Genomic DNA, 27,328 nt, shown 5'->3' with positions numbered 1-27,328 from the left:
AGGTAATCTTGTCTTGGCAGCGTCTGCCTATGTAACATATATTAACATATTACTAATTAATAAATATATATAACACACTCAATATTTAGTGGGACCTGTAAGGACATCTTGATTTAACCATGTTTTAATATTTTTGTGTTTTAAATAATATTGCTCACTTTTGATTCGTTGTTTTCAATAATAATCAACGCATCTTTTTTTATTGCACTTTGTTTTGCAATTTGTTTTAATTTCTCATAGTTTTCTTTGGTACACAATAAATGGAAGAATTTATAAGACAATCTCTTGACTTTTACCGTTGATGCAGTAACGTCTACATAAAACTGAGATAAGTAAACCACGGCTGGCAGAAGACCTTCATGAAATCAGTTTATTAAAAGGTAAACGATCAAGGTAAAAAATTTCACGAACTTAGAAAATGCACAACTGTTGAGGCCAGCAGTCGGACATGTGAAAGCAGTTAAAAAGCACAATAAATGTCACCGTGAAAAAATGACTGGGTTTTCAGAACTGTTTTCAGATTGAACAAAATGCCTGTCTCCCTGATGTTTCCCCTGAGGACTGCTGCTGATTGAAGCGTTGACTACATTCAATAAAATGTTGCCTTTCACTCTGTTTTCAATAATGACTTTCATCTTTGGGGAAAACTGTCACATAACACAAACCACTGACAGCTCCATAAATAACCCTGTCAAAATGTAGAATTACTTATACCATGATACTCTCAGGGCTTAATAATAATAATACTCAAGATAAAAATATCCTAGTCTCCAAGTAATGCAGACTGGCCATCGTGTTCAATTTTACACATCAACTGGCTTAACAAGTATTCAACAAATAAACATGTTGCCAACCATTAGTCTCAATCTTAAAACAAAGAACAATTTTCATGCTTTTAAGAAGATCCACCTCATATCATGGAGATAATAGCTGTCAGCATGCCCTACATCACGTAGTAACACAATTAACTGAAAAAAGTTGCATTTAGGCTTATAATCACATTTAGAGTACGTTTCAAATGACTGATCTTTAACGTAATTGTTCGAAGTGTCAAAAAACATAACTTTTCATTGTCAGCACTATAGGTTAATGTCCTGTGGTGTGACATGCATTCCCTTAATTATAGTTGTGATACTTGAAACTGAGTGGCTGAAAAAATGATCATTTATCTCCACAAACGAAACTCAATGGTTCCCTCTCCTGGAGAAATAAAAACATATACAGTAGGAACACACATAGACATACTGAAAAACAAACACAAAGAAATGGATCTGCTATAAAACAGACATGAACAAAGTCTCAATACTTGAATTAAAGTATCAAATAAGTATTTTTAACATTACAGAATAATAAGGGATCCTATGGATGGAGGGATTTCTGTGTAAAAACAATTATGTTGTAGTATTATAGGCAGAAATAAACCATGTCCACTAATGGTGTCATATCTCTAACACTGCCACAGATTACACAAATTTCAATGTGAAATATTTGAAAATTAGACTTTATTTTCAGAAAATGCCCCACTTATTCCACAAAAGTATTTCCACACACTTGCAGAAATGTTTCCTAAAATTTTACTGCTTTGCCAAATGTATTTATTTTTTTCTCTTACAGTCCTTTTGTACTGTTTCAGGGATTCAACTCGGCTCTTACAGGATGATAACCTGAAGTAAATGATTAACTTTCTTAAACTGTTGCTGACCTTCTCTTAACACCGGTGAACTCCACATGGTTTAAGAAAGTGGACGACATCCACTCTCACAGCTCCTGTAGTCTGATCGCTCTCACCCTCGGGCCACAACAGCAGCAGCACATGGTGTTGATTACAGCCCAAACGCTGCAATGGGTCAAGAAAAATGTGCTTTTTACAACAGTCAATAATCCATTCATAACCTACAGCGGGCTTGGGAACTTGTTGCTTTTGCCAAATCATGTCTTGGATTTCTAATCTCATCTGTCATTATTTTGAAACATCCCGACATAAGAGAAATAATACTGCTTAATAACTTTGCGACTTTCCAGTAGCTGTAAAAGGTCTGACTTTTCCTGAAAGAGTTTGTCCGCCACAAATTCAGCAGCAATACAAGTTTTAATTGAACATTTTTAACATTAGTCAACATTTTAGACATTTAGATAAAGTCACAGATTTTTGTTAGATACAGGAATTCTTCAATCAAGCCAAAGTTTGAATTAACTGACCAAGCTAACAAATTAAATATTTTCTTCTTTACTTGTGATAGATGTATTGTTGTGCTTCTTTGAGCTGCAGGTTATTCTAGGGCGGATATCTGTTTGGTAGATACATTTGGGTTCAATTGCTTGAGGACATCCACATCACTTCACAAACTTAAATGAACAATTTGCAGACAATTAATATCGTATATCACCTATTTTACATGAGACACAAAGATGGAAACAGACAGCAACATCAAGTATATCTGTTTTTCTTTCTTATTTTTACAACTTTACTTAATAATTGTGCCTGGAAGTCATTACAATACATTGATGTTATATTCCGAACTCTTTCAACATTCACTTTATTTTGTGCATAGATAATCTCACATCTTTAAAAAACATAAAAAAGGTCTAAAATATTGCAGCCATAAGGTTTGCTTTGTTTTTTTTTTTAATAGATTAAAAATCCAGACAATCTTTAATTAACAGGGATTATGAATCTTGGCGTGTCATCTGGAAAACTGCGTGAATTAGACCACGCTACTAAATCTAACCTCTTCTGTTTTTACTGGTTTATCATCACAAACACGTTTGGATACATGCGCCAAAATCTGGAGAGTCGGGACGGGGAATCCGGTGGAAAGTGTGAAACCTCGCTCTCCCTTTCGGCCATCTGAATACACACGCCGACACGTTCTCAAAACATTTAACTCCACAACCAGAACCGGTTCTGGATCCCAGGGTCAGCCTTGGATGTGCGCGCCAGCCCCTCCGGTGCAGTCTGCGTGGGGAGGAGGAAACAGACACAGAGCGGACGAAGGACCGCTAGACGTCAGCACCTCTCCACATCTCCTCTGCCTCTCCTCGCAGCCAGGCCAGCTCGGCCTGGATCGATGTTCAATGGGATGGACTGAAATCAGCTGGAGCTCTCTGAAAAAGATCCGCCTGCTCAATGCGAACATCTGCCCAGCGTGGGTTTTTTTTCTAATTTATGTGGCAGACAAGTTCAGAAGAAACTTGGTGTTCCGGGTACACCAGTCCCTTCTTCTGCATCACTTTTTTTTTTTTTTTTTTAAAGACTGATACCATTTGAGTGCGTATCGCGCCATGTCCATCAGTCGGACTGAGGTGGACCATGAAGTTATGGGATAGCTTGACCACTTGTTTGATTCTGCTGAGTGCAGTGAGGCCCAGCTCGCTGCTCCGAAGCCGACAGCAGCCGGAGAGTCCCCTGGAGGCTCCGCCGGTTCAGATCCGTCTGTCCCTTCTCTCCCCGGACATGCGCCCTGCAGAGACAGCAGGCGAACTGGACACAGGAGACAGATGTAAGAGCTAAAAGTTCTACAAAAACTGTTTGTCGAAATATTAAATACGATCAGTGTTCATGATTCTAATTGTTCCTTAACTCATAAACATCTACATTATAAGTAGGGCATTAAAAACATTTAAAGTAATTGTTCATGCTGCAACTTTAAAAACATAACCATTCACACCAAGTTTTATTTGAAATGGATTTGTTCACTAAATTTAATTCCCATCAGGTGTATTCCAACAAACAACAGGATTAACCCGTTTTTGTGCTTTATGCATGCATTTTTTTTTTACATTAATGTCCTGAATTATCTTGTTCGGAAATGTTCTCAGGTTAGAAATACATGACAAAAACTTATTTGTTCAACATCAAACAACATTAACTGTAACTATGACAAAACTCGCTGCAGCTTTTGCACTGTGAATTGATTAAAAAATATAACTCTGTTTAACAAATGGATGAATTGTAGTGATAAACTAGCTGACGTTTTTTTAAGTTTGAACTCTGCAAGAGGAAACGTTCCCTGCAGTACTCTGTGGACCATATTTGTGAAGGTCGGTAGGCTAAAAGGCTTTCTGAAAGGAATGAGATCTTGGATCAAGTCCAGACTCTTAAGGCTTCCTTTTTTCCAGTTCTATTTAAAAGTGGCATATGTGTGATTGCTTATTTAATGCTTTTAAGTCTTTGATAATTAAAAATCTATCCACTTTAAACATTTTAGATGAAGTAATGACTTTAATTTGTGTTCTTGAATCTCACTTTTAAATTATAGACTCACATATTGCCCACTGGAGATGTGTGATCTCAAAGACTTGTGAAACGAACAAAAAAAGAGTGTTGTGTCTTTAAATAATTTAACACTTGTAGAGCCCAAAGCATTGTACATGCAGCAGATATTCAGAGGAACCTTTTATGCTTTATTATGTGTAGATTTTAATGTGCTTTGGTCGATTCAATCCCTAAAATACCTAGTTACTCTATGTGTCTCCAAACAATCACTGACAAGATACACAGCAGGGCCAATCCCCTAATCGTTCTTTGGGTCATCACAGCATTGATTCTTTATCAAGGCTCTTACCCATATGACATATCGTGGCTTAGTTGTTTTGAAGAACATCACAAACTCTAAAATCAACAAGCTAACAGAAAAAGTCCAAAGAGTTTTGGGAGGCGTGGGGTGGTAAGAAGAGGGAATCCTTGGAGGCTAAACAGCAAGGAGTGGACAGACAATCTGGCAACCGCTGAAGGACACTGATGGGACTAAAAGAGAAAAATGACAAAATGAGAAGGAAAATGCTGCAAGCTGCAGCCTTACTTGGAAGGTCCACTGTGAACACAAGAACCCATTGAAAAAAATGTAAATGAAAGCAAATTAAATGAAAGATACAAAACCATAAAATGAAATTAAAAATAATAATAATAATGCAGTCTTTTCCTGGTTGGATTGCCATGTATGGCTGACATATCTTCACTACAGCACATTTCAATTCAAAGCTGTCTTGTTGATAGTCATGAATAGATTCTGTTTGTAAAGTAAATTAATCTCTTGGAGTTTAATTCATTGGCTGAATAAAACAAGAAAAAAAACCCCCAGAAAAACACAACATATAGTTTTAATAACTAACTAGAGGCGAGTTCTGTGAAGCATCAGGCATGTTGGTGATTCTGGCACTTTTGGTATTCTGTTTCAGACACCATGGAGGAGCTCATCCAGAGTAACGAAAACGTTATGGACTTTATCAAAATAGTGGTCAGCAGAGTCCGTCGCTCCTCTGCAGAGCCTTCGTACACCTCCACCTCCTTTTCTTCCCACCTCAGCGAAAACTGGATCAGGACTCGTCACAGAAGGGAGAGAAAGCAGGGAGCGAGGCTGACGAAGAGCAAAGAGAGGAGAAGAGAAAACAAAGGAGATGAAACGAGCAGGAAGAGTGGAAGACGAGGAGGCGGTGGACGAGGACAGGGCTGCGTGCTCAGGCAGATTCACCTGAACGTGACGGACCTGGGCCTGGGCTACAGCTCCAGCGAGGAGATGATATTCCGGTACTGCTCTGGACCCTGCAGAAAGTCGGAAACCAACTACGACAAAATCCTCTTCAACCTGGTCAACAAGAGGAAGCTCGCCGCCAAAGACACGCCCCTGCAGGCCTGCTGTCGGCCGATCGCGTTTGACGATGACCTGTCATTTCTGGACGACAACCTTATTTACCACACTGTGAGGAAACACTCCGCCAGGAAATGTGGATGTGTGTAGAAACATCTGGTGGCTGAATTTGTTTCATTGGGAACGAGGTGTTTAGTGGTGTTTTTCTTTAGTTTTTATTGTGAAAGCTGCTCTGCAGTGTGGTTATGAAGGAATTCCTGCAAGTGGCCGACTTCAGGGGTTCTTTTCAACGAGTCATTTCTACTTTATTTCGCCTTACAGTTTTTAATATTAATCCTTAAACAAAGAACTGCCTTGCAATTATACCCTATGGAATATGTTAGTCACATATGAGATTTAATTTATGAAATGCGAAATGTTTTAACTTATTGATATTTATTACACTTTTATAGAGGAATAAATGTTATTTATTGCTGTGAAGGAATTTCAGACTGTGATAAAGTTAAAGGATTCGTGTTTACGGTGTGTTGTAGATGTCCTGCAACATCATGGATGCAGCTTTACACTTTAGCTGCATCCATGCAGCTAAAGTGTAGCTTTAGCTGCATGGATGTCTATAGACATAGACTATAGACAAAGACTATTTGTCTATGTCTATTTGTCATAGACAAATAGGAGGCAAAATCATCACGTTGAAACAACACAGAAATGGGTTTTTTATTTACTTTTACATGTTAAGCAATAAAGTAAAGACACAATGTTTTATTCAAACAAAGAAGTCTGATTTTTGTTGAATAGGGGTCTGTAAATTGTTGTTTCAAAACAAAAAGAATGGTTTTACACATCTGTCTTATTAAAAGAGAAGCATAGGTCTACCATTGCTTGAGTCTGAAATAAAAGAGAGTAGAAATAAATAACATTACATCTGAGTTACAAAATGACACTTTTTGAAATGAGCAGCTTTCAATGTAAAACTTATCAAACTAATATTTACTGTACAGAACAGGGTAAATGCCTGTCTAACATGTGACTGTTGATTTGGACCCATCATTCTGGTTCTTAACCAGTAACACATCACATCGTAGTTGCCCTTGGTAAGAAACAGCACAGGCTTGACATGGTCCTGAGCCAGAATGCAATGACTGAAGCTTATGCCAGGTCCATCAGCTTAGTGGTATGGCTGATGCATTTATCAACTACAGTACTATGGCTGAGCCTCATGCATGGAGAAATTCAGTCCGACTATAAGCTTCACGCATGTGGTTCTCACTCACGGTCCACAATAAAAAAAAATAGACAGTGGATAATTGTTTTTTTCTAGAAAATTTTCAACCTTCATACTAAGGATTTTAATTCACACTGAAAAATTCTGAGAAATAATAAATTTATGTAAGAAAAATATGAATAATCACAGGAAATGTATTTTTCCCACAATGTTTGTTCTCTCAAATGAACCTAAACAACCCAAAAACTTAACTGATTTAATCTTCGAAATGAAAGAGCAGATAATGAGGAATGTGTCTAAAACAAAAAGACAAAATATTTCCCACCCCAATGAAAACCAATAAGTCGCAGAGAGAGACAACAGACAGACCATAATAGCCTGCAGCTCTCCTATGTTGCCATGGTAATTAAGTATCTGCACCTGGGCTGACTGTCTGTCAGACAGAATGCTGGAGACAGTTTCTATACTTGTGAGACACCTAGAGTCGGTCTCAAGGACCCTGACAAAAAAACATAAGCCCTATGCAAAATTTTGAAAACATTTTACGGGAGTAGACAGGTGTATCTATGTCATGACCGACTTTGAGTCCAATAGGGTGATATTTGTGCCCGGGAGGGCAAGTTAAAAAGAGTTTTGGAATCAGAAATCCACTGTGTTGTCTCTGTGTGTTTCAGAGAGAAAGATTACTGATTCTGTGAGACACTCAGCCTCGTTTTTTTTCGCTCTTTTTTCGTAATTTATGTGGCCATTTTAACTCAGAATCCCTCTGAAAGTAATAGCTCCCTTTTTGGGATCAAGCTGAATGTTTTGATACCACTTTTGTGGGGGTGCATGCAGCGGTACGGGACGCATTAATGGTGATGGAAAAATAAATAAATAAAGCTATAAATAAATAAAGAGACCACTTATTGGGTGTAGAACAATAGGTTCCTGCCATGCATTGCATAGGCAGGCCCCAATTATTCCCAGTTGTTTTCCATGTAATTAGTCTCCAAATGCCACAACAGATTCAGCAGATAGAAATTAACAACAAAGCTTGTTTATGCACCAGAAATCTTGCTTTTACATAAACTATACAACATGTTTGTGTCTCATACATTTTTTATTTAATGCCTGTTCTACTTTCAGTAAAGTTATTTGAAGTGGGTAAAGCATCAAGAAATCATGTTGAAGTTAGAGTAGCAATGCTTCATTGTATTACTCAAGTGGAATCAAATGTACAGTTAGGTAAAATTACTCCTACTCCTGTGCTGTTTCACTTTTTCTTTCTTTCTTTTAGGTCAAACCCGGCTAGAGTGTTTGCTTAAAAAAAGTTTAGTCAAACCCGACCAAAGCACATGGTTCCACTAAAAGTCCCAGCAGCTCCTGTAGCAAAATCCAAACATTTCATGTGCGATGATTCAACAGAAAAGTTTTTTTTTTCTTTTTTTTTTTTTTTTTTTTTTGCTGCCATTTATTTTCCCACAGAATGAAACTAATCAAATAAATGGCTGGATTGCTTGTTTTCTTTTTTCTTTTCTTTTTTTCACTGATTAGTTGTGGAAAAAATACATTCATAATGGCCCCCCACTGCAGGACGTGTGTCCAAGACGCCATTTTCAGATAAAGGATGAAAAAGTGAACAATCACAATCTTTTCTGTACAAATGTGCTTTTGTTGCCAAATTATCTGCCAACTCCATGTAGGTAATCAGTAAATTTCTTTAGTATTTAAGTACACTAAATTACCAGTTTTGTATGAAATACAACATGAACAACTTATAAAATTGGAATGGAATATGTAATTTAATCCTTTTAAGAGGGCATTTTGATTATCTTTACATTATTTGATCATTTATCTTAATTTTGGGTTAAGTAGATTATCCAGTTTTCAGATTTTTTTTTTTTCAAACTGGTTGACTGAAACATGAAATGATTAATTTCTTCTTGTATCTAAAAACAGTTTTATGTAGAGAAAGGTTGTCTTTCCTCGGAAAGACTTTAAATGTTCTCCTTGTAAACGGAGCTGCACTTCAATTTCAAATAGCAGCGAAGCTAAGAACTGATACTGGAGTAGAAAGAAGGGAAAATTCGAAGTCATTATGGTGAAAATGTGGAAAACATCCAGAGATGACAACGAAGACAACAATGTTGGAACTGGAGCTGGGTCTCACTTCAATAATGTGTGTGGTACTTGATCTGCTTTTGCTCTCTCACGTTTCCGTCCGCTGTCTCCAAAGCTTTGAGTCACACAACTTCATTGAACAACTCGGCCCAACAAGTAGTTTTCCATCCCTTTAATTGCTTTATCTATTCTGCTGTTTGTTTTTCAACATAATTTACAGAAAAATCAAATCAAAGCAGTCAGAGCAGGGATGCATCCATGATTTTAGCCATAGCTGTCTTTCTGCACTTTAGGTTTATTAAATTTTAAATTATTGTACTAACAAACCTATCATTTCAATCTGTACAATCTAAACATGTTTTTAAAATATTGCTATAGAGTCATGTATCGCAATGATGAAAATCTCTGAATCTTTGATAAGAAACCACGTCTGTCAAATCAGTGACTTTGTCAAAAGAAACCAGAAGCTCAAACCAAATTGTGAAGAAAACACTGAAGATGTTCACAATTTGTGCTTTTTCTGCTCTTATTGTTCATACAGTATCTGCATAAAGATAAATCACCTGTTGGAATGTTGCAGCATGTACAGGGAAAGCAGGACATAATGGAAACAGTTGTTTCCTTTACAAGACACCAAAAATGCTGGTTCGTTCGGACTTATTTTGTGTTCATTTCAGTACCAATACATTTTGAATTTATTTGCTACATCGTATCAGGGTTTAAACAGTCAAATCTTAACAAAATGCATATTGGAGCAAAGGGTGTAGACTTCCACATGCCGTCCCTCTGCAACGTCTTTGCAACATTTTAGAGCTGATGTGCATGAATGCTACTTATGCTTCCAGAATCTTTGGCTAGAGGTGGACATACAACGAAACACATGAAAGCACAATAAAAACAAGGGAGTATAACATTTAAAAACATGACAACCACAGAATGAAGCTAAAAATGGAGTCCTACTGATACAAAACACTTTGAAACAAGGTTGATCTTCATGTCTGATTTAAAACCCCGGTGCATTCAGGCCTCCGACAGCAAATTCGGAGTATCCTTATGTTTTTAGTTAGGAACAAGGAACAACAGGACTTGATCAGAAAACCTTAAGAGCTTAGAAGGAGTGGAAGAAGTTAAAAGTGGGAGTCTGATTGTTTATGGCTTTATAGATAAGACAGAAGGAAGAGGACGGGTGATATAATAGTGAATTGGGATTTTGGAGAGATGTCCAAGAGCAAGTTTTGGGCCACCTGTAAATGAGAAACAGATTGTTGGCTTAAGCGGATAAACAGAGAGTGAGATTTTTCAAGCATTCATAAATTACAGCTTCTTACTGCAGGGAGGATAACAGAGGATGTGCTTGTTAGACTGGAATAGCTGGAGTCAATTCACTCAATGTGTCTTTTTGTCAACTATCAGTCCAAAGTGTCACCTAAAGATTGTTTCCGTTTCAGAAGACAATCTTCTTGTATGGTCTAGAAAGCCAAAGTATGGGAAGATTCTGTCAAAACCAGAATATCAGTTTAACCAAGATTTAACTGAGAAAGTTTAAGACATCAGGATGTTAGTATCAGCTAGACAACTTAGAAACACAGTTATGGTAGAGGCTTAATGGAAAGGCATCTTATAAATCAATCGTGAATATAATTTCTTTATTTTTCCTTTCACATGACTACAAAATAGCATAATATGGCATCATATTTATTATTATTATTATTATTATTATTATTATTATTATTAAGTAGTAATAATAATATTGCCTTCTTAGCATCATCTTCTTTCCAACATATAATTTCAGCCAGAGGTTTCTTCAGATTATTTATAATTATAATTCCTATAACGTCTCATTTCCATTTAGGATTAATATTTTATCATTAAATTAAACTTAATATAATCAACAGGTCTATAAAATAAGTTTGAAATGCAGACCTGAAGTACTATATTTCCAGAGGTAGCAACAATGAAGCAAGACTGTCACAGTCTAAATGTAACTTGCTTATAATTTGTTGTTCTAAAATCTTTGATGCAAAGGGTTCAAATGGTAGAAATAGCTTTCTGCTAGAACTATGAGCTAATGAGTTCACAGCAGAACTATATAGAACTATACAGTAAAACTTAATTCCAAGTGTCAGCTGCTACTGGGCCCAATACTGAAAGGATAAATCACAATACTGTCACCTATTGCTACAGTCAAGAGAGGAAACCATGAGAGCCAGTCGACACGTAGTGTCAGTTTCAGATGAGTCTTCTGTTCCTTTGTTCATGGCGACAGAGGAGCTTGTAATGAAGGCTAGAGTTTCTCTGTTTGACAGTGAAGGGATGATGTTCTAGGCAGGTGCTAAATACTGAGAGAACTGTATTAGCTGACACATTCTACAAAGAGCTAAGTCTCTTGTGCATTTTCAACTCCTTTGTATTTGTTTTCAGATTTGCAAGCTAGTAAAAAATAAAATAAAGTATCAACTAATCGTTTGTTTCATATTGTCTGTTTTATGGGTTATTATAGCATTTAGTTCCTCAATGAGGAAACTGTACATTTTCTGAAAAGTACCTTCTCAGATTAATTCGTCTCCAGAAAATGTAATAAAAAATTAAGAGTTTTAATGAGGCTACTACAGTGTTTTTGGTATCGTTTAGAGGGAAGCTTTCGCATTGGTGAACTTCTTTGAAAATGACACACTGTAGGAGGTATAGGTTTGTTATCGGTATGTTTTGTTTTTGAACCAATTTGCATTTTTTCTAAAATCTGTTTGACTTCTTATTTTGTGAAAACTGTTTATGCTTTAGGGGTCCAGGGCTTGAATCCAAACCTTAAGTACTTTGCATGCTTTTCCTGTTGATGCTTTTTGTTTTTTTTTTGTTTGTTTTTTTGTTTTCCTGAGATACTACGACATCCAGCCACGCTCCACCCAAATAAAACATGCATGTTTAGTTGAATGGCTCATCTAATCTACTCTCAGGTCAGAATATGTATGTACATGCTCGTCTGTGTTACTCTTGACGTATTTTTTTCCCTTTTCCTCATTTACTGGAGACAGGAAACACCTGCGAGGAATAAGTAGGTATAGAAAGTGGATGGACGGATGTGTTGTTCTCCTTTCCTATCTCACCTGATCATGATTACTAATCAGCACACCTGTCTCACGTGCACTCGTTACCTCCCTTGATACATTTGTCTCTTGGCTTGTTTACTCTTTGACCATCTGTCACCTTCCTCATCTGTCTTGGTTGGTCTTTTCGAGTTCATGTTTGTCAAGTTTGGTTGCAATTGCCAAGTCAGAATGTGCTGTGCTGCACTCTGCCTTCTTTACAAACTGCTTCTCTATGTGGGTCCTTCACCTAACAGCCTCACTTGAGATCAATATATATAATCTCACAAAAGGAAAGCGACTGGAAAAAAATTACATCCATTGGAGCATTCCAAGGCCAAAACCACTGCTGATCAAAAGTTACACAAAGACTAGTTTCAAGTTTACCAAACCTTTATAATAATAAGGAATTTGTTTTGGTAAAATATAGTGTTGACGAGACTAAAAAAATCTGCTCTGTAGAAGAAAATCCCAAAGCCCCCGCCATTTGTTTGTGATGGTACGCCCTAGTTCACTTAAACTTAAAAAAAAAAAAAAAAGAACAAATAAATGCAAGATTATGGAATAACCTGGTGAAAGTTCATAGTTAATTCTAATTTGGATGCTGTGATATGAACTTTATTAAACCAAACCTGAAATGGCTGAATGAAATGATTCTGCAAAGAAGAGTGGGACAGAAATGCCTCCAACAGTGATGAGAAAGTCCCTTCAGTCCCATTGCGACTGAAGGCAGTCGCTGTCATGCAACTACGTAGCAGCTTCAAGGGAGCATCACTTCTCCACATGTGCCATGTTGGTTTAAATAGATTTTTTTTCTCCTTAGCAAATAAATCACCTGTCAAAATCTTCCTTATGTTTTATGTTTCATATAAAAGCCCAAACACTTTGTAAAAGACAGAAAAACAGCTGAAATGTGAAAGGGGACAATAACATTTTCACAGCACTGTAAAGAAGAAAAACAGAAAAAGTGCCAAACTTTCTTTAGCAATGAGAAGTCATTTTATGTCGACTTTCATCATAAGAGGAAAAAAGATGTCCATATGAACAAGTTTGCCTGGACTGGTTGAGTTGAGACCAGCATGATAACCGAACGTTTCCAACATGTTTGTTCATAAGATGTCTACAAAGAGACTTTCTGAGGCATCACTGATGCACAGTGTCTGGCAGTATTTCTTAAGCTATATGATGTCAGTGTAAACCACAAAGGGTAAAGAAAAAAAAAGAAAAATCATCAAAACGTAGCCCAGAAAAGACATATGATGACATTACAAGACAAAAATCAATCTCATCTCTTTCTTGTTTTAACAAAAGAGCTCAAAGTTCTTACATCTTCTTACAATCAAGAATTTTTACTTTATGAAAGCATTTTGTTCCTACAAACAAAGGATTGGCCCCTTACAGAGTTCACTGCCACAGAAATGCCCTGCAGTGCCGTCTCTGCAACAGAAAGCAGAGGCCAGGGGGATTAAAGAGAGGCTGTTGCGCTGATCATCAACTGGTACCATCACCAAACCTCTAGTCTGGACCATCAGCTGCAGATCCTCCGCCTGTCAGTAAAGCCCCTGTGCATATTCCACTCAGATGGAATATGCACAGATTTTGGCAGTTTATGTGAGAGAAAGCAGGGAATACTCAGCATTTTCTTTTAGCATCTGGTGCATTGAGCGAAAAAAAAAGAAAGAAAAAAAACCTTTCTGACAGAATGTTTTGAATTTTGCACGGATTTTAAATTTTGCTGTACTGAAAGTATCGTAACAGCAGTGAAATACAACCGAGAAGGATCAAAAGAAAAGGAGCATCTGGGTTTTTTTCAATAATTAAAGCAACGTGTGACCGCTTGATTTATTTATTTTTTTTTCCCCAATGTGATTTAATCATTAATTCCAAATGTACTGGATATGGGTGATATTTTTTGACCCACTTTGTTGCAGTAAACGAAAAGGATCACCTGTATGTTGTTGTGGAAGAGGTGTGAGACGGTTAAAATATTCATGTGAAACTTGAGAAAATGCTTTCCAGCTCTGCACTACTGCTTCACACCTGTGCTGCATCACAGTGTGCGTGTGTGTTTATTTAAGCGAGCAAGCACATTAATATAGATTTATATATACAGATGCATGAAAGACAGAACAGCTTATTCCAGCTTGACCTCTTAACCTCTTTACAGTTTGTCCTTTGTATAAATTAAATGTGTATTTTTAATCTTAGTTTAAATCAAAATGTTAAGGTTTTCCTTGTAAGATTTTGTGCCTGTATTTACAAAAACCTGTTTCCCTCTAAAATTGCCTATAAGAACATTTTATCTGCATATTTTTGTGTTTTCTTGTTACACTCTATGCATAGCCATCATAAAAACATGTGGGACATTCAATATGTGGGACAAAAACTCTCTACATCTGACCTAGTAACAGTCATGCAAAAGAAAAATGCTGATGAAGCCTTGGTGTAAATTCAAACTGGAAAACTCTTCAGGCTCACCTGCATCATCCAATCACCACGTCATCCAGACTCCAGCCTATCAGCTTCGGGCCGCGCCCCGTCTTTGGCAATCATCGAATAAGGACCATCCGTGGCGCCATCTGCTCTCCAGAGGTGTTCAACCCGCCTCCGCCCCTTCTCCACCTCCGTGCTCTTGGCTCCTCGGGCCTCCGTCCTTCTCTGACCTCCACCACCAGTGTACTGACCTTGGGGGGGAAAGACATCCCTAATCAACATTGAAATGCTTATCCAAGCCTACCGCATTTCACAGCACAATGTCCTCCGCCGGGGTCCGAGCGCCAAAGAACTTTTATCCATTCATGTCAATAAACTTTTTAATCGCTGTTTTTTTCTCCATCTGAGTCTTTCCAGGTTTTAATAAATTTTTCACCTTTGACATTCCATGTTCCTCTCAGAGCTCTTAGTCATTCTAAATGAACATTATCAGAAAACCGAGACAAAATCAGAAGCCCTCTCTGTACCACAGATCTTCTGAAATCATATTGATTCTAAAACAGTTTCTCAGGATTGCATAACTTTCTTGAGTTGTAATGACAGAACAATATGCAGCTTTGGGTTGTTAAATATTGTCCTTCAGCACCTTTAGGCAAACTAAATCCATGTTCCAGTGTATGATTAGGCCAGAAATGTTAGAAATCTGCTTCCTTGTTTCATTATGTGTAGCCGTTTCGAACCACGTCTTGGATTTACACCATCTTTCTCCACTGAATGAAAATTTTATATAATGTTAATTTCCCAGCAGCTTTAAATACTAATGTTAATGAATAAAAATCAGATCATTATTTATTATTTGCCTCTTCTGTAAGAGAAGCTATGTCACACAGATAATGCTTGCATCTCACACACAGCTGCTGTCATTCTGGGGTTATCAAGGTTAGGAATGTGGGGAAATACACACTGCGTGCATTCTCAGTAGCCCGGTCTGCATTCTCCCCATTGTGTAAACTTTTTTTGTAAACTGAAGTACTTCTGCTAAGGTACCGAGTGGAACTGCACTAATCTTCTTTCTAAACACATTACTGAGTTGTGTGGGCTTTAAGGCCCCAGGAGGCAAACCAGATCTACCGGTCATATTTCTCAGCCGACCTCCATTCATCCTTTTCACATTCTGCGTTTTATCCCTCCTGCATCTTCATCTACCTTCCATCCTCATCCTCATCTCCCCCTGCAGCTCTGCAGACACACATTTTAACATCCCCGTCGCAACTTTTCTGAGGAATAAATTCTTCACAGCAGTGAATGGCATCCATGTTTATTTGTGAAAAACCACATTACACTTGTGGGGGGTTTGTCTGTATCTGCCTCAGAGTTTGAGTGAGGAACCTTTCGCTTCTTCAACAAACACTTCATGTTTTTGCCACACTATTAATATATTTATCCAAACTTTTAAGCTACACATTTAATTTGTACAGAATATTAGACACTAAATGTCTGAACCCTGAGTTTATGCATTCATTTATTAATTCGTATCAGAGAGGTCTTAAAAAAAACACAAGCTCACGCTGTGCTTCATAAACAACTTCCTTGGAGTGTTCCAATTTATGAAGACACACAACATTTAGAGGTCTGGATTATCACTTCCCGGCATATAAAGTTAATACTGATGAGGGAACAGTATATTTGATGACCATGCTATATTATTAGCCCAAAACACTTCAGTCAGAAACTTGTTGTTAAATATAAGCCTTGTGTGTTAGATTCCATAAATTCCTTTCAATCATTTAAAAGCCTGTTATTTCATGACAGACATCTGTTTCCCTTCTGAGGCGAATGAACTCTGAAATGGATCCCACCAGAGCAGAAAATGAATCACAGGGAGCCACTAGTTCAAACCTCTGACTCGGAGCCCCTTCAGTACCTCTCTGTGACCTGCCATCCTCTACAATGACCTTCTCATGACCTCTTGTAGTGCCATAATAACCCCTGTACACGTCCAACAGAGTGAGACAAACTGGCAGAAATCTGATATCTCCTGCCCACTTGCTCTACCTGTCACTAACACACATCATTTAACTTTGACACAAAAAGCAACCCAGAATCTGAACCTGTTTTTTTAAAAGTTACGGAGTGAACCTGGGCACACAGAGCGAACACGTTTCACCAAACATGGATAAGCAGCACACGGCTCGTTCACTTGCCCTTCGAGTCACTCAAGTTACGCCGTGTGGTAGAAAAAGTCTGTATCTCAGTGGAGTGGTGCATCTTCAAACTAACATCATTTGGACAGGAAACAAGACTGTGATGTATTTGCCCTTCACTAACTTTTAAGGTACAGAGCATAAACAAGGGTATGAAAAGAATCACAAGACAAACAAAGTGAATAAAACGTTAACGTTGTTGGACAAGCATCAAACGAGCATTCACGTTTGAAGGAGTCTGCTGATATCGGCAAACCGCAACCAAAAACAGCCGTCTTGCTTTTCCTTCTCGTTGCTCAGCTGCACCCGAGTGTCGCATCAAGAATACTCTTTATTTCCAATATTTATGGGCTGTTCTGAATTCTTCCAACAAAAAAGAAACAGCAGTTCCTCTTATGAATAAGATGAAATGGAAAAATCTCAAACCTGTCACTCACTTAATCTATCGCAGAACAAAAGATATCCTGATTACGGTCTTTCACGCCGAGACCCAACACTAAACAAACTGTCAACAGGCAGTCAAATCGCACTGGACGCTGCAATAAGGTAAACATTACATGAAGCCAATCAAAGGGATACACGGGCCTCACAAACACAAGAAGCTGTCATGGAGCAGTGAGACCAATAACAGATTATCTGCTGCTGTCACAGCCCAACGAAGGTTTAAAATGAATTAAAATTATTCTTCAATGCGTCATCTACTAGCTGCAGATAATCTGTCCTTGCTGTTGTACAAGAAACGACGTGATTTTATTTCTTACACAACATGTAAAAAATACTATAGACATAGTTCTGCACACTCACAAGAGCAAAAAACATAGCATATTATTTCTCTAATTGATTAATAAAACTTTTTTTTTTAAATCTGAGATGAACTAAGCTGAATGAATTGAATGGACACAATTTCCACTAAGAAACACACAATATCAGCCATAGATTTAAATACGCCTGTCTTAAAAAGTCGGTTTTTGGTGAAAACAAAATAAATAACTTCAAATACTTCTTCTACCGTTTATGAGACGATAAAAAATGTCTTTGAATCCCGCAACACAAACTTGTCTCCGACATTTAACTGATGCTGTACACACAACATATTTGGCACACAAATAAGGAGCCAAATTGGTTTCATCTTTGTATGTTTATTCCCTTCAGACACTACAATGCTGACGACAGACAGCATTAAGTTTTGAGTCAGACTCTCATTACAGTGGCTGCACCACTTCTCTGTGTGTTTTGGCACACAGCTAAGGCAAAGGTTGTTTTGTCTTCTGGATCTGGAGACAATTAGTGGCTGGAGCAGAATTCAAAATGCCAGAGCCATTCAGAGAGTGGGCCTACAGTTTCACAGTGGTGTTTTGATAGAGAGCTGTGAGAAAGAAAGAAAGAAAGAAAGAAAGAAAGAGAGAAAGAAAGAAAGAGCACCCATTCCCTCTCTGTTGTCTCCTTCCATACTGGAAAACAGATTGTTCTAGATAGGATTAGTCCATGATGCATTATTTTGGTTTCTGAAATGAGTCTTGGTTGATCTCTGCTTTATGTTTTCAGATCCATGCTTTCCATCCGACCTCTTCTCTCCTTTCAAAACACAAGAGTTGTGTTAAATTGAACACATTGAGTTATGAGAACATTACAAAGCACTTCCGTAACTTGTGATGAAAAATACGTCCATACAGGGCTGTCATTTGAAATGATGGTTACCTATGCCACCTGCACCTTCAGTCATCAGATAAACACACTCTGCTCTGTTTGGCTGGATGAGGTCCTGTAGCTGTGATACAGATGGCACCGACTTTCATCTCTTAACTCCCAGGGCGAGAACGCTCCTCTCGTGTCCACCACCCAAAGCTAACACACACATGGTCCAGGGTGTTTTCTGCTAGTGGTGGAAGTTATCCATCACATTTCCATTCCCACCCCCAACTCCATGGAGCCCCTCACAGTCACTTCATCTCTTCCCATCACATCTGCCAAAACATTTCTCCCACGCTTACAGTGTCGACACTTTTCAGAGGTTTCCCTGAGGGGAAAAAAAGGCCTATATGTTACCCCACAGGCATGATGGGAAGGGTTTAGAGTCAGACGCCACTTGAAATACTGAGACGTGTGTGTATTGTTCTGCACCAAATATTAGTTTTCTACTTGGTCGGTTATTTGAATCTGAAACCAACCAGCAGGTCAATCAGTCTAATGCCAAATAAACACAATGAGATATGCAGAATCCACAGTCATTCATAGAAGTGAGTTAAAATGCTATATTTTTTAAGTGTAAAAAATGAAACATTTATAAAGCAGTTTAAAAAAAAAAACGCAACCAGATTGCACAAGTGGGCACATCCTTAAACTAGATGTTAAAGGGCCTTTTCATTTAATTGCAACATTCAGTTTGCAGTAGGAGTCTGTCAGCCTCCTACATTTACAGATTTATCGTGTTTTGAGAAGATCTATTACCAACAGACCTTATTTCACTTTGTGCTGTCCTGTTTTTTTTCTTCTACCAATGTTAGTGTTTTGAAATGAGGCCTAAAAACCTACAGTTTGGCTTCATCAGTTCATTACTCCACATCCTTCGAGAAGATTGTAGTCAAACAGTGAAGTTTTCTTCAGACTTGTTTTATAGCCTTACTCCTTTAATCAGGGATATGGACAAAACACAAGACTTATCAGATAAAACATGTGCAACCTGAAACTCCTGCAGCACAATTAATGCTGCTTTTGGCCTCTTTGCAGACTCCTTAACCTCTTTGTGCCTCATATTTCTATTAAGTTGGAAGAAACATGCAGCCACGTCACCGCCGTCCTGTTTGTTTTTTTGCTGTCACTAGTTAATGCCATCAATGTTCCAGAGTGTATATCTGTCCAGAGATGGAACGCTGTGGAAGTTTTTGTTCTGACAGAGCAAATGTTGGCTCCAACTACAAAACCGCCGCCGCATCTTCATGGAACATTAACAAAGTCTGAAAAGACCCAAAGAAATTGAGAGAAAATTACATTTGAAAAGAAAACTTGGCTGTTTTGAAAGTTTATTGACAAAGTATTCATAAAAGTGAACAAAACAGAGTTTGAGCTTTCAACCAGAGAACCATAAGTTTTTTCAGTCTGTAAATCTGTGCTGCCATCTAGTGGTTTAATGCATTAAAATGCATCTGTGAACCAACAAAAATCAATAGAAAGCTGAGAAAAGGAGACAGAATAAGCACTTCAATACTTTTTTTAAAATCATTTATTATAGGATACAAATACTCAAATTTTTAAACTGACATATGAAAACTGGAGCTAAAATCTTGAAACAACATTAAAGTTATACATAACATTTAAGGAAAACACAAAGTGAACATTGTGACAAACATTTGTTGGGCAGGAACTTTTTTTTTTTTTTTTTAACAAACAGTTAAATCCTGTCTGTCTTTATAAACAGTTTGCCTCAGACAGGAAGCTCTTTAAAAGCTCCCGCAGGTTCTGAACCTCTGCCTCGTCTTCTTCTATGGCCTTAGAGCAGAGGCGCTGGACTCTGCTGTGCAGATCCTCCAGACACTTCTGCAGGAGGTCAAAGCACAGGAAACATTTGGTGAGAACAGAAACGCAGCTCCTTGAGAAGAACCATATTCTAAGAAATAAAAATAATGGACCCAAAAATTGAAATTAAATAAATTTATTCTAACCACCCATCAAATGCCAAAGACATATTCCACTCCTCTCCTCAAAATCAGTTATTAACAATTTAATATCACACTTATAGAAGTACTGTATGGTAATAATGAAGAAATTAAAGGAGAACAAGTGGTTCTTCTAAAGGAGAAGACTGATTTCTGAGGAAACGATAGTAGGAACGTTACCTCAGTTATGGCCAGGTGGGTTGCAGCTGTTGCGAACACAGAAACCAGGTTATTGGCTACGGTTCTCCTCTCTTCATTCGTCTCCTGCAGCACCAGGTGGTATCTAAGGAGAGAAGGCAGAAAAGCTCAGAGAGAAAACTACGACGACGCATCTTTATTGGTTTGTTGCTTCAGTCGGACTTTTAAGCAGACATTAAAAACACGAAAAGTAACACTTGAATTAAATTACAGCAGTCCAACGATGTCACATAAGGCACACGACTTCACCTAATGTGTTGAGTAATCAAGCTGATTTATTCAATGAGAGTTTATGAAGACAAAACATAGAAATATGCATGACAACAAAACACCAGGAAGTCGTAAAGTCTGGGTTCCTGTGTATATGTTGTGTAAAAGTTCAAAATTTTTCAAGAGTCAACTTTTTTCTTCATTGGTCTCTATTCCTTTAAAAAATGTAATGCTGTTACAATAACGTAAAGTTGTGCATATGCATCTAAAGTGGGCAGGATTTAAAAATAGGAACCACTGCAGTTCTCCAACAGTAATTACAGGTCTTCATCCAACATAGTGGACAAACGGCAGCTAGAAGAAATAGGCCTCAGTTGGCTTTTTCTTCTTAATGAGGGAAACGGAAATGAATCGATTATTATTGAGAAGCTTCCAGGTATTGATTTATGCTACTGAAATGCTGTGCGTGTTGCAGAGGCGTTAACGGATGTTGCCTACTGTTGTTGCGCTCCCTTCAGCTCTTGGACGGCCTCGTCGTAACCGTCGTTAACTTTCTTCTGGAGAAGCTTGAGGTGGTTCTCTGCAGACTCCACCTCTGCTGCCCAATCCTGCTCCTCTCGGGCCAACTTCTACAGGAGCATACCTCATCGTCAGGCACATACAGGACAAGCGTTTCTTTTATATATATATATAAAAAAAAAAAAGCTGACCTGCATATCAGTGTCCAGCTGTTCGTCCAGCTTACGGATCTGCTCTCTGATCTGCTTTAGATCGTTGGACTTGTCCACAATGTTAGAGTTGACCTAAAAGACAAAAATACTACTAGTAAAAATCCCGAAAAGATGTGCATGCAACATTTCAGCACCAAAAAATTAAAAAAAAAAATCTATTGTTACTTGTTCGCAAGACTCTTCCAGGCTGAGTTTCAGGTTTGACAGTCGGCTGTTTTCTTCCTCCACATCACTGATCAGCTTCCTCAGAAGCATCTACAACACGGCACGAAAAAAAAAAACAAAACAAAAAACACACAAAAAAGTTTCAGTTTTAGAGATATAATTCTGAATTAAAAGACGATTTGATTAAACTTTTTATTAACTTCAGTAAAAGAGAGAAAGTAACTGAAACTGTAGTGTTATTAGCTGAAGGCACCTTGATCTGTGTTTTTTGCTGAACTCCACTGCCAGTTCCACATTCAAATGACCTGATCTCAAAGTCATGACCGCAGGCGTTTTCCGCAGACATCGGGATCAGTTTCAGCTTCCGGGCCAGCTTGTGGTACTCGGCCACCTTCAGGTCCAGCTGGTATTAAAGGAAATGACATACAAAGAAAGGCCTCAGTTCAAGTCGGAAGAATGTGCGTCTTCCATCCAACGCAACCCGGCAGGTAAATGTTAGATACACGTACCGTCTCCTTCACTTTCGCCAGCGCGATTTCCTCGTTCCACCTGTGCTGTTCGGCGTCCTCAAGCGACTTGGTGAGACTGGCGATGGTCTGCTGAAGTTCTCTCTTCTCCCTGTTGATTCTCTCCACATCAGCTGGAGTAAACTTTTGGTTCTGCAAGAGGTGCTGAAGCTCGTTCCTCTCGTGCTTCAGCGTCTCCAAGTGGCTGACTGAAACGTTGCAAAACAGAACAATAAACACAAAGGCAGACAGAGTCTCTTTATGCGACTGGAAACGTTGTTTTCTCTCCATTTTTATTGGTCTTTTTAGAGTTTGTCTCCGACTTTCTCTTGGATAATGCAACTGAAAGAGCATTTCATGTCACAAGAAGTTTGTTTTTCCATCTTAAGAGATTTTTACTCCTGGCTCAGGAGCCTCCATATTTCCCTCCTAAATCAAGTCAGTAAAGGAGCTACTACTCCTTTTCATGTGCATGCTGGGTTTTCTCAAACCCGAAGTCACTCCAGCTCTGATGGAGGTTTCTACTAAATTAATCACTTGAATCAAAGTTAAATCAAATGCAAACATGTTGCAGAAATGTGTGACCCCTCTGACCAGAGGGGATTTCTTAGCAGTTGCACTTTTGTGATGTATTCAAGTACAACTGGTACAACAAAGATTCCTAAAACATCTCTGATTATTTTTAAGTATTGTATAAACTACCTATATATCCAGGCACCATCTATCCTGATTATCTTTATTAATAAAAAAAAAAAAAAATCTAATCAAGTAAGAATTGAACTGAATAGTGACTGACATTATATTACACTATATTAAATTAAATCCAGAAACACTGTCGTGCTCTAGTGTCGACATTTTCAGGAGAAAAACCGTTAGCTGCTCGTGTCTACCGGTGTTCTCCAGCTCGTCTGTCAGTTCTGAAAATTTGTTCTCCAGACTGGCTGTAAACGTCTCCAGTTTGCTTCGATAACTCTGCAGCTTTTTCAGGTCCGCCTGCAGCTTCACCTTCTCCATCCTCTTTGTCATCAGACGGTCCTGTGGAGGGAAGATGGACCAAAAATGACCGGAACCGACAAAAACACAGCAAAGTCCAGCAAACAACAATGAAGAGTGAAGGCAGAATTTTTATTTATTTATTTTTCTAAATCGCAAAAACAGTACATTTCTTTACATAAATAATATCAAGTATAATTTCACATTACTATGCTTTTTTTGAGCAACAAGTTTTTCTTACCGTCTGACTCTCTTTCTCTAGACGCTCCAGTTCCTTACTGAGGAATCTGTGTTTCTCCTCCATCGATTCCAGCAGGGCCTCGTCAACGTTGTAAAGTCGCTCTGTGGGGGAAGACGCGCGCCTTCATTTTATTTATTTATTTTTTTTCCTCACTAAAACCGTGTTTTTTGAATCGTACTCTAATTTGAAGCTCTGGAACTGCTATACTTACTCAGTTTGGTGAGGAACGCCTCATCCTCTTCCTCAAAAACATCTTCACCATGCATGAACTTGGAGTAGGTTTCAGCCATGTAGTCAAGGAAAAGCTGCAACACCGAAATGTATTTGTGCATCAAGTTATCGACTTTGATACAGCAAAGACAATTGAATTGGTTCTGGTGAAAAAACTGAATCCAACATACAGAGAAAACGGTTTTGTACGTGCTTCAAGCAAATTAGTTTAAATTGTTTTTCACTAAAGCTTTTTTTTTTTTTTTGTTTAAGTCAAGGCATCTGGATTACCTTGTTATATTCAGCTCCTTCCTCGATATTGGCAGTGTCCTCACAGAAGTCGCTCAACAGAAGCTCCTGCTTACTCAAACTCCAGTTGATCTGAAACACAAGTGGTTAGAAACCTTGAACACTTGTACTTTTTTTATTACATATATCTTTAAGGGGGCCCAGGGTTCTCCCTAAACAGTCGAGTGTTTCTGCAGTCTTCTCACCTTGACGTTATCGATGAGCCACATGAGAGCACCCAGAGCCTGGGGCCACGTGTGTGGAGCTCCAACCGAATACATGGAGCACTTGGAGAGAACGAACGGATATCTTTGTAGAAACAAGAACAGGAGCAGAGAATCAGCAATTTTCCCATCAACTAAAGAAGAATATTTGCATAAAACAATTTTAAAAAATCCAGACTTGACGCATGGTTAATTATTTTGTAATACATTTTCTATATCAATTATCTGCCATTAAATTTGTTCTAAGTTATTCTAAATTGCTCCTTTAAATGCAACCCCCCCCCCAAAAAAAAAAAACAAAACAAACTAAAATATTTTCTCAAATCATAATGTAAGCCAAATACTGTGTACAGTCCACATAATACTAAAAGTATGGAGACTGAACTTTTACCTTAAGGCTTTGAGCAGAGCTGGAACCTCCTCTTCAACTTTAGAGTTTGGCATCTCGAACGTTGGATCAAGCTGGCGGTAGATGAACTCAAACATCTTTACAAACTCCTTGGTGGAGGGCGACTGCAGTGTTTTGGCCGACAACGTTCCTGGGTAACCCTGTTCTGTCAAGAACTAAAATAATACATTTAAAAAATATATTTATTATTAAGGAAAATCCCGAAGAAGTGGCTTTTTTTTCCCCCCCACACATGCAACAAACATACATAATATTTAATCAATATCTTTGCACAGAAAACATCCTAATAAAAAGCGAGCACCCACACCACGTCATGGCTTGGGTGGTGAATTAAGCTTGAAAACTTGATGGCTAAAACAGAAATTACACAAACTACTAGTTCACATCATTATGGATGACCTTTCATAGAAAAATATATGGGCCTTACCTCGTGTAGCTGCCTGATGCATTGCTGAACAAAGGATTTATCATGGAGTGGTCTGGAATCTTTAATCTTCTCAGTTCCACCAAAGCCAGCCATGGTGCTGTTGCGCGGCATGCTGGCACCACTAGTCCTGGAATAAATGATCAATACACAATACAAATACATAAATAAATTTCCATTGTGATCTTCCCCTTCTTAAGATGTGTTTTAAGCACTAAAACGTTTTGTCTATTTTTTTTTACAGTACACAGAAATTATAAAATGAAGACATCTCCTTGGCATTAATGAATAAATCATGGTTACTTTACTTAATCTAACTTGCTGTGCAATTCCATGAAAATTAAAAATTACCATGCTACTCTGTACAAAGCTATATATATATATATATATATATATATATATATATATATATATATATGGTTGACTGAAATAAGCACTTTAAAAACTATTAATAATTTAGCCAGTGTTAACTCCATGTTTTTGTCCAAGAGTATTAATAAAAGCAGTGAAATAGGAAAAAAAAATATCCCATAGTTTAGCAGCACTAAGAATAAGTTGGAAGCATTTTGTTGTTTTCAAGGTTTTGGAAATATTTTTCCCTTACCGGGGACCAAAGAAGCTGGTTCTTCTTTCAGAGGTCCCAGATGGTGGTTTGGACATGCTGAGCTTTCCAAAGGAAGGCAGTTTACTACGATGAGATCCAAATACACACAGTAAATGGAGGAACATCATTCTACACTTAAAATGTTGGAATACATTTTTCTTTTTGCAGTTGTTCATTTAGTTTTACAGAATCATCTCAATATGTTATAACAATAACGTCCACAATAAGAAATTGATGCCCTCCTTTGTAAGATATTTATTAGCAGAATGTGTTGTGGGTAAATGGCATTTGAATAGTGCTTGATTCTAGTGGGTATGGTTTGTTGCAATAAACACAACCATAAAAAAAAAAAATTACATTTCTGAATCCAAAAAAAGATGCACTGCGTAATAACATACAAATATGTGAGAGATAAAAGTTAATTTTAAACAAACCTTTGAGGTGTTGTGTACACCATACTCATCCTGTTGCTGTCTTGAACTCTCATCGGCATGTCTGATGGTCGGCTGCCTGCTCGGCTTTTCCTTCCACTTGATACAATCAGAAATAAAGCATACGTTTATATCTAATAAACAGCTGCTACATAAAAGGCAACATTTGTAGCTACCAATTACGCTGATAATCAACCTAGCTTTGCTAGCTTAGCTGTCACAATCTGAATATAAAATAGCTTGTCGGGCTAATCAGAGATAATGCCATTTTTTTTAAATGAATCTAACGCAAATTCACGGAACATAAACTCAATATACACAATACGACTTAGTGAAACAAAGTTTGAAAATGGATATAAACCTCATAAGTCGGTCAGCAAACATCGCAGCAGCTGACTTTAAATTTAACGGTTGTCGGTTAACAAAAGCGACTCATCCAAGCAGGAAGGACATATTATACATTTTCCCTGAATTTAGTTTTCCTGCTAGATTTAATTCAGAAAAGTAACACTTACCGCTCCATATCTTAACTGTTTGATGATAAACTAATGTTTACTAAATCAAAAGTTCATCCGACTTAATCCGGCGAACCCCGCCAAAACATTCCAAAATCGAACAGCGATGACGTCATACCTATACGGCGTGCGCCTCGGTCCAAACATGCTTCAACGCATCATACGCGTTCCTAGTGGAACTGTTCATTTTCAGGTGTATGTGATTTATGTGATTAGCTTGTGTTATCAAATAAAAAAAAAAAATAAATAAAATGAATGAATGTGTCGATTATCCCATAAAGGGATGAATGACTGTAGCTATCTAGTAAATTACCTAATTTGTTGATGGTTCACTTATGGCTCACGTAGTGAACACGAAATTTATCTAAATACTTTGAAAACATGCAACATTTTTAAAATTTGGGACAATTTACTTAAACCGTTTTTGACGGGGTTAATAACCATCATATAACCATCATAAAACAAACAAAAAAGAATGTAATTAATATGGAAATTGTGACCACATTTAATTATTTAATTAAGCTGAGTAAAGACTTTTTAGAAAGCGCCAGCACCCTTTCTGGACAATTGACACTTAACACCGTCATTGATGTCCAAATCTTTCAAAATTTAATTCCTTCAGTTTTAATATCCTGTATTAAATTTTCTGTTACTGGGTCTATTATAAAATAATTTAAAGTGTCATTGTGGCGCATAAAACAGAAACCAACATCTGATTGATTAACCTGCACTTTAAGGAGAATTTGCACCGACTCAGTTTGGTGTACAAGGCCAAATCATGAAATAAATTGACAGAGCGACAGGCTAAGTTATTTAAATGTGTAAGATTGTGATTGCATGAACACAAAGTTTGAATAATTTCCCCTTTTTGCTTTAAATACATTATTGCA

The 27,328-nt window shown here is 37.7% G+C and overlaps 2 protein-coding genes across 3 annotated transcripts; one reads left to right on the top strand and one right to left on the bottom strand.

The window, feature by feature from the left end:
• The first annotated feature begins 2,488 nt into the window (after window positions 1-2,488).
• LOC106916786 (glial cell line-derived neurotrophic factor-like) lies at window positions 2,489-6,366 on the top strand. The gene is made up of 2 exons (XM_014985306.2): window positions 2,489-3,500; window positions 5,179-6,366. Exons 1-2 carry the CDS (start codon window positions 3,311-3,313, stop codon window positions 5,736-5,738), a joined length of 750 nt encoding a protein of 249 aa, XP_014840792.1. The 5' UTR covers window positions 2,489-3,310; the 3' UTR covers window positions 5,739-6,366.
• A 13,273-nt stretch (window positions 6,367-19,639) lies between these two features.
• Window positions 19,640-26,641, bottom strand: ndc80 (NDC80 kinetochore complex component). Of its 2 annotated transcripts, none has more exons than XM_014994270.2 (17): window positions 26,557-26,641; window positions 25,927-26,022; window positions 25,493-25,576; window positions 24,892-25,018; window positions 24,447-24,619; window positions 24,038-24,140; window positions 23,835-23,924; window positions 23,545-23,638; window positions 23,334-23,434; window positions 22,990-23,134; window positions 22,103-22,308; window positions 21,847-21,996; window positions 21,594-21,683; window positions 21,408-21,500; window positions 21,196-21,326; window positions 20,470-20,572; window positions 19,640-20,170 (listed from the first exon to the last, which is right to left on the bottom strand). In XM_014994270.2, exons 1-17 carry the CDS (start codon window positions 26,583-26,585, stop codon window positions 20,042-20,044), a joined length of 1,944 nt encoding a protein of 647 aa, XP_014849756.1. In that variant the 5' UTR covers window positions 26,586-26,641; the 3' UTR covers window positions 19,640-20,041. The 2 variants fall into 2 exon arrangements, with proteins under 2 accessions (XP_014849756.1, XP_014849757.1); XM_014994271.2 differs by lacking the exon at window positions 26,557-26,641 and adding an exon at window positions 26,439-26,550.
• Between the last annotated feature and the right edge of the window lie 687 nt (window positions 26,642-27,328).

Source organism: Poecilia mexicana, unplaced genomic scaffold, assembly GCF_051168715.1.
Source record: "Poecilia mexicana isolate PSO_F unplaced genomic scaffold, ASM5116871v1 scaffold_9, whole genome shotgun sequence".
NCBI classification, from domain to species: Eukaryota; Metazoa; Chordata; class Actinopteri; order Cyprinodontiformes; family Poeciliidae; genus Poecilia; species Poecilia mexicana.
Note: the sequence above shows the minus strand (reverse complement) of the source record. Positions and strands in the feature narration are given on the sequence as shown.

What these genes read in the sequence shown, in the direction of transcription:
- LOC106916786 (XM_014985306.2), top strand. Translation starts at nt 3,311, where the DNA reads ATGAAGTTATGGGATAGCTTGACCACTTGTTTGATTCTGCTGAGTGCA. An exon ending in ACTGGACACAGGAGACAGAT is followed by an intron (nt 3,501 to 5,178) that starts GTAAGAGCTAAA and finishes ATTCTGTTTCAG; the next exon opens with ACACCATGGAGGAGCTCATC.
- ndc80 (XM_014994270.2), bottom strand. Translation starts at nt 26,585, where the DNA reads ATGTTTGGACCGAGGCGCACGCCGTATAG. An exon ending in GCATCAGGCAGCTACACGAG is followed by an intron (nt 24,620 to 24,891) that starts GTAAGGCCCATA and finishes GTATTATTTTAG; the next exon opens with TTCTTGACAGAACAGGGTTA. An exon ending in GGCGTTCCTCACCAAACTGA is followed by an intron (nt 23,435 to 23,544) that starts GTAAGTATAGCA and finishes CTTCCCCCACAG; the next exon opens with AGCGACTTTACAACGTTGAC.